A 14,080-nucleotide genomic window follows, 5' to 3' on the forward strand; every position below is an offset into this window, starting at 1 on the left:
CACATTTTCAAAAGCTAGCAGCTTAAATCTAGTACCTTTCCCTTCCACATCTAAGTCGGATTGTGCCATGACTGACTGTGAAAGACGGTATACAAAGTGTGGGTAAGGTTCTGTAACTCCTTTTTTGACTGATGTGAATGGAGGTAATGGTGTTGGTTCTGGGACTGCACAGAAGGCTTGACAGGCCAGTCTTGCTGTGGTGTGATGTAGGATTGCAGGAAACTTGTATTTGTACATTTTCATATTGTCCATCACCAGTTAACATGTCTGAGGTAACCCTGGCTAAAGGATCTCCAGCTGGGCAAGGGTGAGCAGCCTCAAGCTGCACGAGTCGCTTCCACTCTTTGTACCAAATTAGTTGTTGAGAGGGTGTTAGAAAAAAGCGTGCTATGTTCTTGCCATCATGAGGGCTGTTTGTATCAGCTGTGAAAATCCAATCTAAAATTGAGCGTCCACTTTCTGTTTTTATTCCTCCTTCTTTTTTACTTGCTGCAGCACTTTCCAATCATGTTGCTCAGAGTTTGGACCATTATTTCTGACTATGACAGGGCAAATGACTGTTTCAATTGCAGACCATTCTCCATTTAGTATAGCAGCTCTAATAAAGCCAGACCATCAAGTTGCATGGGCCTTTCCATCACTAGATGGCGCTAGTGCACTAGATTTGCGGGAGGACAGGGAGGCATCTGTAATCTCTTCCTCCTCTGAGCTTGGAGAGGCGGCTCGGTATGCTTTAAAGGTAAAAGGCAATGATTTAGACAAGAGGCATGGCTCTTTCTTTTCAAGGGTTTTCATGGTCTGCTTATTTGTTTCAGACATTTGCTCTAACAACTCCTTCATTTGCTGTTCTAAGGGTGTTAGCGTACACTGTTGTTCACAATCTGGCCCCCTCGTGGAGGCTTTGGGCTTTCCAGCCAGAGCAGCAGCAGGCGCAGGCATGGTAGCGGCATCTGACCTCCCCGTGGAGGCTTTGGGCTTTTCTGCCAGGGCAGCAGTAGGCGCAGGCGCAGCAGCGGTCGTAGACCCCTCCGTGGAAACTTTGGGCTCTCCTGCCAGGGCAGCAGCAAGTGCAGGTGCAGGCGCAGCCTCGGAACTGCAACAAGGACCGCCCCTCTCCGCCACGACCCCAGCGGACACTTCTGCATTGTTTGGCATTTCAGTCTGGGATGGCATAGCATCCACTTTCGTTCTAGGGGCTGCAACACCACAATCAGACAGGAATTCACTCACGGACTTCTGTGTTTTCCCTGATATATCCTTCACGTCAAAGCTATTCCCTTCTATTCCTAGCAGCGCTTTCCAGCTCTTCCAACGCTTCGATCTTGGGAGCGGGGGCACTGACGGCTCAGCTTTGTTTTCCCTTTCTGGTGCAAGGATTTTTACAGCCGCAGCAGCAATCTTTGTTTCTGCTTTCATTTCTTTCAGCTCAGTAACCACTATTTGCCATGTTTCTTCTAGCCCCGCCGCCTGTTTGTTCTTTCCTTCTATATGCAAGTCCAACATCAAATCTCTGACTGACTTCCATTGTTCCCACATGAATAACGTGGGCGGGCTTTGGAAATACCCCTGTTCTCTAGCCCATAAAACAAGCTTATCAAAGAGTTTTTTGCTGACTGTCTCGCTTCGCTTAGCGGTTTTGCAGCAGCCATCTCGGTCTCCATTTTTTCAATAAACCAAAACTTTTGATAGGAGAGGGAGAGCAACTCCCACTTTTGCTTACTGCGGACTTTGACTCCGCTCCGCTGGTAGCCTCTTCTATCTCCACCTCTTCAGCTTCCAGACCAGCGTAACTTAGCAGACACTGATCACAGCTCCCTTGTCCAGTCTCCGATCGACTCGTGGGGATTGCCACTTCTTTGCCCACATTCTCCACCACTTAAAATAAAAAAAGGTGTCGATTTTTTGAGCTCCCAAGGGTGCGGCGCGAGAGTCAAAGACATCCCTTCATTGAAGTATCGTCAGTGCTCTGAACTTTATTTACTAAAACACACACACTTATTACACACTTCTTGAGTCCACAAATAGTACAGGAATATTATTGGTTAATGGCTAGGGTTTGCTTTCTTTACCACACAACTTGATTGGTACTTTTCTCTAAACTTTGCCTCACTGTATCACTGTTTCTGCCTGCTTTTTCCAGCAGTTGCTGCATACCTATATTGTTTACTGCTCTTCTTGAAGCAGGGTCAAGGATCCAGGGGCCCTGTTTCCCTCTCCACAGGCAGGGTTGTGCACACAGGCTTCTAATAGCACACTGTGGCCTGTGCTATTAAAATATTCCTCAACACTTAAGTGTCTCTCCCATAGTAGGGGCTGCATCCAATTCATTTTTCACCGGTTGTTGTGTAATGTGCTGAATTGCTGAGCCTTGGAGTACACGGCTGGCACTGAAGAGAGTCTGAAAGTTCTCAGACCATCGGTTCAGGATGGAGGTTTTATCTGTGAGAAGCATTTGACCATCTGCACTGAGTAGGGGGCTTTGAACCTGGTGTGTGGGTCCGTACACTGCTTTCAGGGCCACATAGAATCCTCTTTGGTCACCCAAGTCTGCGCATAGTTGTGTCTTTTCTCCTTGGTTGAGCCACCATTTGTTCTGGATGTCTCGAAGTTTCTGTTGGAGCTCACTGCATGCAAGACGAAAGGCAGCTTTTCTTACATGGCAAGATGGCTGAGCAAGGTGTGCTGGGTGAGCAGTTCTCTTCTTCTTCAACAATTCCTGAATCTCTTGATTGTTTTCATCAAACCAGTCTTTGTTTTTCTTGGAGGAGAACCCTAGGGACTCTTTAGAGGACTGCAGGATGCAATTTTTACTATGTTGCCAAAGTGCTTCCAGAGAGGGATCTATGGGATTATTTTCAAGTCTAGTTTGAAGGTTACCTGAAAGCTGTCTCTCACTGTGGCTGTTTGAAGATTGACTTAAAGCCTCCTCCTTGCAATGCCACCTCTCTTAAATTTGGGCTTGAAGCAGAGGTTAAGTTTGCAACGCACAAGGCGATGGTCTGTTTGATATTCTGCACTCGGCATCACTTGGGTGATGACGGACATCGCTGACATTTGTCTGTTGCACTAAGACATAGTCAATGAGGTGCCAGTGCTTGGATCGAGGATGCGTCCAGGTTGTCTTCAGGCTGTCTTTCTGTTGAAAGATAGTGTTGGTGATGGTGAGCTGCTGTTCTGCACACAACTCTAGCAGGAGGTCTCCACTGTCGTTGCAGTTTCCAGTGCCATGCTTGCCCAGGACTCCTTTCCAGGCTTCAGAGTTCTTACCTACTCTGGCATTGAAGTCACCAAGAATTATGATCTTGTCTGCAGGAACCTTTTGGGTGAGGTGGCGCAGGTCGGTGTAGAATTTCTCTTTTTCTGCTGGGTCAGCTTGGGGAGTTGGGGCATATACACTTAAAAGAACAACATGTTGCTTGTTGCGTAGTGGGAGGCGTAGGGACATAATGCGATCGGAATGACTTGTTGAGAAGTTTTCAAGTTTGGAGGCAATGAAATTTTTAATTATGAAGCCAACTCCTGAAAGGGGTCTTTCGGTTTTGGGTTTGCCTGACCAGTAGAGTGTGTAGCCAGCACCATGTTCTTTAAGGCTGCCTTCGTCATGAAGACGAACTTCACTGAGAGCAGCAATGTCAATGTTGAGCCATGACAGTTCGTAGGCAATTAGAGTAGAATGATGCTCAGGCCGTCCACTATCCCCAGTATCAAGTATGGTTCTGATGTTCCAACATGTGAGTGTTAGTTTGAGCACACCTTTGCAGGCAGGTGTATGTCTTTGAAATCTCTTTTGTTTTTGTTTGACCACACGGAAGATGCCGGTTGGCTGCAGTTATCCAACCAGGTGTGGAGATGAGCTTTGTTTAGGCCACCTTTGCTAGGCCCCTCTCTGAGTGAAGCAAGCAGTGCTGTCCCAAGAAAAGGCTGCTTGGTCGTTCAGGATGCTGTCTCAAGAGACTGTAGTCTCCAGGGTCAAGTCTCGAATGACCAATATCCTGAACCACCTGCATGCAGGGTTGGGTCTGTGGCTTCCAGCTGCTTCCTATCACCTGCCGTTTTTGACCCTCACCTGTCGCTGCAGGACTTTGCAATGTGGGTGAACCCTTCAAGCCTGTGCAATGTATTTTTTTAGTCGAGGCACAGTGTGCGCAGAACTGGCCCCACCCTTTACTCCTGAGGTTCATCTGCCACGGCCGAGCGAGCTTGGATGGTGACAGCGAATACCTCAGGACGTAGGTTTGGTTAGAGTATCCTTCTCTCAGATGGATGGCCTTACAGGGCTAAGCGAGCTCCATCTGCCTGGGTTTGAAGTTAGAGTTGTCCTTCTCCTAGCATAGTTGCCAGAGGGCTAGCGAGGCCATCCTGCCCGTGGACACACTTTGTCTGAGCCTTCAGCTGAGACCTGTCTGGCATGGGAGACCCTACCGGTGGCACAAACCACCGCCAGCATAGCTCTAAACCTCATGAGGGCATGCAAGCTTCTCCTCCGTGACAAGGGGGTGTCCTGAAGAAGATATATATATCTATATATCTATATATAGAGATAGATATATAGATATATGTAGGTATAGCTATAACTGTAAACAGACCAGAGCAAACTGCTTCCCCAACACCACAAAAAGTCCGAAAGAGATCAACCCCCAGACCAGCAGGTTTCTTCCTGGAGAAAAGTTATACTTACGGGCAATGTCTGTGTCACAGTCCGGCTGGCTGCAGGGTGAGCTCCCAGTCCCTTCCCAGCAAGACAGACAAGCGGTGAGCACTGAGATGAAGTCTGTCTCTCCCTCCGTGTCCCTTGTCCCAAACGAAGAAGGAAAGCTGGAAACGGAGAACCGCAGCATGTCCCAGAAAGCAGCTGCAATTTCTCTCTCCTGGGTTGCTGCTGCAGCCAGGGTGGGCAGGTCATGACACTGCAGGCAGTGGTGGAAGTGGAGCAGAAACTGGGACCCCAATGCCAAAACCAGGAGAACAGCCATGGCAGGGAAAAACTGGCTTACTCCACGTTAGCAGCGAGGAGCAGGAGCAACGGCTTCTCTCCCACAGCAGCACACACCGCCAGAGCCATGTGTAGTCCCCAAGAACAAAAGAGACAGTCCAAGCCCATTTCCCACCACACCTTTTCCTAGTTTCCCCCCCCCAAAACGATCAAGAAGGAATTGGTAGTAGTTAACTACTTCTTTTGTTAACTAATGGCATGGGGAGTTACTGGCAGGGAGAGAATTTATATCAAAACTACAACACAACCCATGAGTGGGTTTAGGGGGGAATTGTGGGGGTTGTTGGACTGGGACATTTTGGGGAGGTATAAAGTAATTTTGAGTTGGGGTGGAGCTATTTTGCAGTGAGATCAAGGCATTATGAAGTGACAAATCGAACACTCTCAGATTGTGGACTGCTGTGTCAGAAATTAAAATTGTTGACATTTTTGATCCGTGTTTCGGCCAGCCATCTGGGCACAGTTTATATTATTACCTACCTTTTTGCTAGTAACGAGTATAGATAAAAGAGGAACTTCGCCGTTGAAGACCAGGCTAACTATAAACTAAAGTAAGAAATGTCGGTTTTTTGAGCTCCCCAGGTTCCCCGTGCGAGAATCATGATGTAACCTCCATGGGAGTATGAGCAGTGTTCTGATTTATTGTTTACATTACACATACACATATCGCATATTCTCTCAGTCTACGAATAGTACAGGAATATCATTGGTCAATGGCTAGGGCGTGCTACCAGCTGGATTGGTGCTTTTCTCAAAACTATGCTTTTTTGTATCAATGTGTTTACTTGCTTCTCTTAACAGCTGCCGCATTCTATCTATTGTTTACTGCTCTTCTTGAAGCAGGCTCAAGGATACAGAGGCTCCGTTTCCCTCTCCATGGCCTGGGCTGTGCACAAAAACTTGAAGCTGTTTGAAGGAGAAACTGAGGAAGAGGGAGAGGAAGGCTGCCCCCCAGACTCAAATAATGGGAGACCCCGAGACAATTATGTGCATGCTCAGGGGCATTCCGATACCCACGCACACGCAGAGAGAGAAAACTGTTATGCAACAGATGGGCAGAGCTGGCGACCTCAGTCTGGGCGGTATTGAGGGCAGTATTAGACACGTCTACCCAGTCAGATGTCACTAGCCACCTGTATTTTTAGAGTAGATGACTGCTGCGCAGGTGGGCTTGCTTGCCACACAGGAAAACCTTGCATTTTAAAACAACGAGAACACCTTGCTACTGCAGTTAATCAAGTTGCACACATGGTCTCGGCTCCCTCCTTTGAAAATCGAAGTGTATGTGGGTTGGTAAGACATTAGTATTAGCAGCACCTCCCTTGGTGAGTGGGGGGGTGTTTGCACGCCTGAGTTTATTGCTTTTTCAGGGTTTTTTCCTTCCTATTCCTTCCTCCTCCTTTTCCACCATAATACTCCAGTTAGTCAGCAATTTTTGGTAATAAAACCCTTGTTTGTTAATCTCTCAACAGCGTGTCTGTTTCACTTTCTGGTAATCTTTTGAACTCACCCTAAAACAACTGCAAAGTGATGGAGAAAACCCCCTTGACGTGGATGATCAAAATTGGGCAAAACTCACCCAAATCTCCCTAGAACTGAGAATTATTCCTGAATATCCTTTTGAACCCCAAATTGCACCTGAAAATCCCAGTGAAATCAAGGGGCTTTAGAAGGCTTTGTTGAATTTCTTTATTTTATTTCAATTTCAGGTGATTTTAAGGAATGAAGATGGATCAAAAGAAAATCCAAGACAAAAACAGGCTCATGTGAGTCTGCATTGGGTTGGGTTGAATAGCTTATAAAGAGGCAGAGCCATAAAGAATTTGAATCTTGATGAATTTAGAGTGGCAAATGAAGCTTCTCCCGCAGTCGGGGTACTCAAAGGTCTTCACTTATTGGTGGGTTCGCTGGTGTGAGGTCAAGGTAGAGCTGTGGGTGAAGCTCTTCCCACACTTCCCACATTTGTAAGGCCGCTCCCCAGTGTGGATGCGCCGGTGGATAATGAGGCTTTTGCTGAAGGTAAAGGTCTTCCCACACTCGTCACACTTGTAAGGCCTTTCTCCAGTGTGGGTGCGCTGGTGGATGACGAGGATGTCACTGCGGTTGTAGCTCTTCCCACAGTCGGTGCAGCGGAAGGGCCTCTCCCCCGTGTGCGTGCGCTGATGACCGAGGAGATGTGAGCTGGTCTGAAACCTCCTCCCACACTCGGAACACTCGTAGGGGCGTTCACCAGTGTGGATCATCTGGTGGCGGATCAGGTTGTAGCTCTGGGTGAAGCATTTCCCACATTCCAAGCATTTGCAGTGCTTCTCTGCGTGCACTTCTCTGTGGATGAAGAGGTGGGAGACCTGTCTGAAGCACTTCCCACATTCCAAGCACTTGTAGGGCTTCTCCACAGGGTGAAACTGAACATGGACCTCCAGATTGGAGAGCCGCCTGCAGCTCTGGATGCCTTCCTGGGACAGGATGGGTTGCTCCTCCTCAGAGCACATTAGGTTGGGTTTGGAGCTCCTCCTACTGGGGTATCTCCGAGGCTTTTCCTTCCCACTGACTTCCTGTGCCCTGGAGCTGTTCAAAACGGCCTCTGCCATGAGATTATGACGTGGCGGTTTGTCCTCCATGCTCTCCGTGCTCAACTCAGGGCCTGGGGCAGGAAGGAACAAAGACAGGCGGGCATTTGCCTCCGGCCCACAGGGAAGGCCAAGGACATCCCCCCAAACCCGGCCCCGGCAGGACGGCGTCAGCAGTGGGGTTGTCCTGCAGCCGGGGCCATGCTGGGCTGGAAGATGCAGCACAAGAGAGGGGCAAAGGGGCACTGACTTCCTCCTCACCTCTCTGGGGGTCCCGAGGCATCTTCCTCTTCCTTGCAGACTTCTCCTCCATCTGTTTAAGGACTGGAAATGAGAAATCCTGGTTTTGTGGAAAAAAACCAAGGTGTGAGTGTGTGGGGTTGGGGGTTCCTCCATCCCAAGTCCATCTCTAAGTCACTGGGCTTCTTTTGTCCATATAATCCTCCAAAACAGGAAAACTTAGCCCAAAACAACCCTCCTAGGAGTTTCTTCTCTCTGAACTGTCCATTTTGGAGTTATTGGGGTCCCCCCGTCTGGACTGCTGGGGGTCCAACGTCTATTTGGGATCCCTCCTCTACAGGGTCCCAGTCCTCTCTGGGCTGCGGGGATCCTGGGAATTCCAGGGGTTCCTGCTTTATGAGCCCCTTCTTTGCTGTTCTGGATCCCCTCGTGCTCTGTGCTGCTGGGGGTTCTGTGTGTCCTGGGGATTCTCCTCTCTGGGATCCTGCTTTGGGATGCCAAGGGTTTGGAGGTCCCAGGGATTGCTTCTCCCCTCTCTGCTGCTGTGTCTCCTGGGAATCCCAGGAGTCTTTCCTCTCTCAGGTCGTGTCTTCTCCACGCTCCTGGGGGTCCCACCTCCCCCCTGCATTGCTGATCTCATCTCCTGTCCACACTGCCAGGGTTTCTCCCTCTCTGGGACTCCTGTTTAAAGGACTTCCCCTGGGCTCCTGCCCCCCAATTCCACCATTCCAGGGCTTCCCCAGCTCTGCTATCGCCCCTCTCCTCTCTCACCCCTCTGCAGATCCCAGGGTTCCCTCCCGCTCATCCAAGGGGCCTCAAAACAGCTTCTGACTTGCTGGCCCAGACCGAATTTCTGACTGAAAGACCACCATATGGTGCTTTGTGCTTTGTCCCCCATCCCAGCTCCTCCCCCTCCTCTGTCTCTCCTCTCCCTGCCGCTTCGCTGCCTCCACAGTCCCAGCCCCTCCAGCCCTTCTCCTCCTCCAACCAGGCCCAACACCCACCCTTGGCCACCTTGCCCCCAGTCTCACCACCCCCCATGGGAGGAGCAGGGATGGAGCTGGGACAACTCGGGATGGGGCTCTTGCCTGCTGCCATTCCCTGTGCAACAAATTCCCACTTGTAGGAGTAGAAAATTCTTCTCTGTCTGACACTGACAGAATATTATTGGCCTTCTGGGCAGAAAGGCTTGGCAAACAAAGAACTTGGAACAACCATAAGGAACAAAAGAAAACCACAAAGCTGTGAAAAAACCCGCTTGTCTTCTGTGATTTGCAACAGTTAACAACAAGGAACCCCTGCAAGGCCATGATGAGATAGACTGAAAAGTTACAGAAAAAGGCCTAAAGAATATAAATAGTGTATCTGTCTTAATAAAGTCGCCAACGTTCCTGCAAGAGAAAAAAGGCTGTGTCTTAATCCACCGCAAATGGTGCCCTATGTGAGGCTGGATGATGACTCATGGAACTTAAGTAGTGCTGAAAGACAGCAGAAGGCTGGTACCAGCCTAACGCCTGTGGAAAGACAGGTGAGCTGTGAGGAATGGGAGTGGTGGGGAGCGCTGCATCCTCTGAAGAGAAATCTGTCCTGCGTTTAAGGGAAAGATTAATGGATAAACATAAAGTCACACTGGACAGCCATTCGCTGAGGTGTGTACTGAAATGAGCAGCTTCAGAAATCTCTGAAGTGAATGCATTTACGATCTTTAACGCAAACACCTGGGACAAGGCAGGTGTGCAGATATGGGATAAAGCCACAAAAGGCGATAAAGTCGCAGCCGAACTTTTGAGACCCTGTGGCGTATGGTTATGGAATTGAGACCTCAAATACACAGAGGGCACAGGCTGCGGCCGATGCCCCTCAAGACTCTAAAGACTCCATACAGGAGACAGAGCAGAGGGCCCCGTCTCCCGTTACATCTGCAGATCCATCTGCACCTCCCTTCCTGGAGGCAATCCCCAAGAACAGTGCTCATCCTAAGTCGATGGTACCAAAACATTCTTTTACATCCAGTTTGGGGGATGATGACAACAAGGATGATAATTTTGACCTTGGGAGACCAGATCCAGAACGAAAGACGGATCTGTATCCCCCTGACTCACATGATGTGTGGGTACAGGTCAAGAAAGAAGCCGTGTCTTCAGGAGAGTTAGAAATCGCGAATAACATTTTCACTCAGGTTATATAGGATTCAAAAGGCAAACAGGGGCAATGGGAAAGTATCGACTTCAGTGGGGTAAAAGTGTTACAGAGGGTCGTGACAGAACATGGATTAGATTCTCCATACACATGTAATTTACTTCACTCTGCTACGAAAACTCACATGCCGACTCCCTGAGTCTGTCGGGTGGCAAGTGAACTGATTCTCAGTGTGGTACAACTGACATTCTGGGAAAACGCTTTCAGGCCATTTATAGTGAAAAAGCAAGAAGAATACCTTCCTCAACCTGACCAGGACCCTGCTTGCAAGGTGACCCTGGACCAGATGAAGGGTGACTTTCAGTACCCACATAAAGAAGCAAGAGAACCTCACATGATGTTTTAGAACATATCAAGAGATTGTGCTTTTTGGGCTTTCTTCAAAGGGAAACCACAAAAGGCTTTTACTGAAATGAAATAGGGCTCTATTGAGCCTTTCATCTCATTCACTCATAGACTTTAAGATGCAGCAGCAAAACAGGTCCCACAGAGAGAAGCCGAAGATACTATTCTTCTTAAATTGGCCATCACCAATGCTAATGAGGATTTGTGGTAGTTTTGGCTATAGTTTCAGGGTGCGTCCCATTTAGGCCTGTTTTGGCAGGCCTCAAAGGATGTGACATAGATTGGAGGTGACAGGCATCACCTGACTCAAGTAGCTAAAGAAGTATTTCATACCATGTGACATCATCAGGAAGTGTCAAGAGATATAATAAGAGAGGAAGGAAGAGTTTCTGTCTCTTTTGGTCCCTGCTCCTGACCAGGAGATGATCCTGCTGTCCTGACTCCTGAGATTAGGCCTACTGCTGTCTGTGCTGCTGTTTATCAAGGGAGGTGAACATTTTCCTGTTAATTTCTCTCTTGCTGGGAGGTTTCTTCAGAAGAGGTTTTTGGGAGGTTTTTTTTTTTTGGATTTGGGTGGTTTGGAATCTGGGTTATTAGCTGGGTGATTTGGATGGAAGTGTTGTTATTTCTTTCCAGTATGTGTTATATCATATTCTGCTTTAAGATTTCTTCTTTTCTATGTAAATATAAACCCCACACCATTTCAAAGCTTCGGTTCTGTTTTCTTTTTCCCTCACTCCACTTCTCTGGGAGTGGATCCTTTAACGCTATGTACTAGGCAGTTGGCATTTTGCCAGCTCAAAACATAACAGGATTGTAAGAATATATTGCTGACATTAGATAACTCCAATCTAGGTAAAATGGTTGAAGTATGTTGTAGGACTTGGTGTTCAGAAAGAAGCCACAGAGATGATCACAGAACTCAAAAAGCAAGGAATCTGAGCAAGAATGAGGAAGAACTCCTGACTCTGCCAGTCTGAGGCAAAGCCACATCTTCCTGGAACCAGAAGCAATCCTGAGGCAAAAGAACTGTTTGTTTTAGTTCCTGCATGGACTATATTAGTCAGGAAACTCATGGTTACAAAAATACCAAAAAGTAGTTTGTGAAGTGTTTGAATAGTTGGAAAGGTATTTAGATGTATAGTAGAAGGTTGTATTTGTTCTCCCCACCCTCTAGTCTGTATATCCCTCCGCCAAGTATTATAAATTGTTGCACTTGCATTCAGTAAATGATACACCTTTGCCCCAACTTGCACAACATTAAGCTGTGACCTGTACTACCTTTAGTCACCACAGCAATGTAGCAAGTTTCATTCACTTAATCACAAATATGAGGCCATGGCTGATGCTTTTGCAGCTATGAATGTTAAACAGCAAATCTGCTGTGGCTGTGGCAAACTGGGCACATTTGCAAGCACTGCAAAGATCAGACAAAACCAACTTGATCCTGAGTTGTGTCCACAGTGCAAAAAGGGGCTGCACTTTGCAAGTCACTGCTGTTCCAAATATGATCGGGACGGTAATCCTCCTCAGGGAAACCCATCACGCACTGCGCTGTGGAACCGTGCCAAGGCACAAGCAGTGCCGAAACACAACGCTCCAACCCCTCAGGTGTTTCCAGCTTACGCGCTGCCACCTCAGGAAGCGCCAGCGTGGACGTGGCAGCCTCCGAAACAGTAACCTCTTCTGACACCTCAGTGCATTTGATTCCACTGAAAACATTGCTCCATTTACATCACCTACTCGATGTGCAACTGCGCCCAGCCCATGTTGTTCCCACCATGAGCCCAAGGAACTCTCCTGTATTTGTTATTAAAATACGCAATGGAAAATGACGGCATTTATATGACTTGAGACAAATCAAGGCTGTCATGGAAGGTATGGGGTCTCTGCAGCCAGGCATGTTCTCTCCAACAATGATTCCTTGAGACTGGCACTTAATCATTCTTGAGCTGAAAGATTGCTTTTTTACAATTCCATTACACCCACAAGATGACCCAAATTTGCCTTTTCTGTGCCATCTATAAACACTCATATTCATCTTCTACAAGACAAAGTGTTGCATCACAATTTGCACTTTTATGAAGCTCCGAAACGCAGCCGGGAACCCCTCAATGCTCTTATAGGGTTTACTGATGGGCTGTGAAAAAAAAAAAAATCTGACACTCTATGGCAAGACCCTCAGTCTTTCTGCTGGCACTCTCATGTACAGGGTGGGGATGAAAGTTTGGGGGGGTGTCTCTGCGGTGTTTTGGGGGTCTTTGGGAGGCTCTCTGGGGTGTTTTAGGGGCCTCTGGGGTCTTTTGGGGGTCTCCAGGGAAGTCCTGGGGTTTGGAGGGATTCTCTGCGGTGTTTTGAGGGGCTCAGGCAGATCCAGGAGGGGATTTGAGGCATCCCAGGGACGTTTTGGGGTCCCAGAGTGGAGGATTCGGGATCTCAGGGGGTGGTGGTGTGTTGGTGGGAGGGACCTGACGGCAGTGCCAGGGTGGGGGGAGGGGCTTACCCGGCTTCTCCACCTGCACCATCACGGCCCACACGGCGCGGGGGTCCCGAGAAGAAGGAGCTCCGGGGAGGGAACGGGGAAAGCTCCGGAGGGGAACGGAGAAAGCTCCGGGAGAGGAGAGAGAAAAACCGTGCGGCCTCCTCCCCTCCCCCCGCCACATCTGGGTCTCCGCCCGTCACTGCGCAGGCGCTGACGCCGCTTCCCGCCCGGCCCCGAGTACTCCGCAGTTGTCATGGCAACGCGCGGGCAATGCGAGGAGTGACGGTGGACATGGCCAATGGGCGCTCAGAATCAAAGAGTGACAGGCACAGCAGCCAATGGACGTTCGGTGCTTCCTGCAGACCCGCCTCGCTGACACCGCCCTTTGTTGTCCGGGCGGAACTTCCCCACCCGCCCCGATCGTCGGCAGCGCCCGCTCAGGGCCGGGCAGGGCCGAGAAGGATCGGTCAGGGCCGCCCCGGTGCCCCGGGCGCTCCCCCCGCCGCAGCCCTCGCTGCCCCCGCTCCGCCGCTGCCGGGCCGGCCCTGGCGCTGGGTCGGGCCCCGCGGGCTCTGCTGCTGCTGTCGAGGGCCGAGGGAGCTGCGAGCGGGGCCGGGATCGGCGCTCCGAGGGGATGGGCAGGGAGGGGCTGCGGGGGGCACACGGAAGGCCGGGGGGGTCCCTGGGAGCCCGGAGGGAGCAGCGAGTGGCCTGCGGAGCCGCCGAGATGCTGCCCGGGCTCTGCGAGCAGATGGATCCGGGCCGGCTGAGGAGGGAGCTGCGGGACAGCTCGGGGGGGGCTGCCTGGGGACGGAACCCACGAAAGGCGCTCTCCCTCCCTCTGCGAGCGGGCAGGGCAGGGAAAATCCAACGGAGGGCTCGGGGGTTGGGATGGGGAGCGGGAGAGATCCCTCCCCGAGCACCATCTCGGGCAAAACAGACTCTGAGTGGGCGTGTGAATTAAATTGTTCCTGCCAGAAGGAGAGCAGGAGAATGAGAAGTAGAACTAAACCCGATAAACCCCTTCCCCCCACCCCTCCCTCCTTCCCAGTTGTGCCTCTTCCCCCTCAGCGGTGCAGGGAGCTGGGAATGGGGGGTCCCACTCAGTTGTTGGTGGTGGTGCTGCTCAGGGAGAGGAGCTGGAATCCTTGCCCTGCTCCCGGTGGGGTCGCTGCCACAGGAGACAGACCTGCCTGAGCCTGTCCAGCGTGAGTCCCTGCCATGGCACAGTTCTTCTCAAAGTGCTGCCAC

General features: G+C 50.0%; 1 protein-coding gene across 1 annotated transcript; it reads right to left on the reverse strand.

Moving 5' to 3' along the window:
- Positions 1–6,665: 6,665 nt before the first annotated feature.
- On the reverse strand, positions 6,666–13,187 carry LOC139684191 (zinc finger protein 397-like). The gene is made up of 3 exons (XM_071579795.1): positions 12,851–13,187; positions 7,825–7,903; positions 6,666–7,637 (listed from the first exon to the last, which is right to left on the reverse strand). The coding sequence occupies exons 2-3, from the start codon at positions 7,874–7,876 to the stop codon at positions 6,886–6,888; spliced, it is 804 nt and encodes a 267-aa protein (XP_071435896.1). The 5' UTR covers positions 7,877–7,903; positions 12,851–13,187; the 3' UTR covers positions 6,666–6,885.
- Positions 13,188–14,080: the final 893 nt, after the last annotated feature.

Source organism: Pithys albifrons, chromosome 36 (assembly GCF_047495875.1).
Source record: "Pithys albifrons albifrons isolate INPA30051 chromosome 36, PitAlb_v1, whole genome shotgun sequence".
NCBI lineage: Eukaryota > Metazoa > Chordata > Aves > Passeriformes > Thamnophilidae > Pithys > Pithys albifrons.

Excerpts from the sequence above, each read along its gene's own strand:
- LOC139684191 (XM_071579795.1), bottom strand. The coding sequence starts at position 7,876 with ATGGAGGAGAAGTCTGCAAGGAAGAGGAAGATGCCTCGGGACCCCCAG. Across the intron at positions 7,638-7,824 it reads GCCTCGGGACCCCCAGAGAG|GCCCTGAGTTGAGCACGGAG; the intron begins GTGAGGAGGAAG and ends TTCCTGCCCCAG.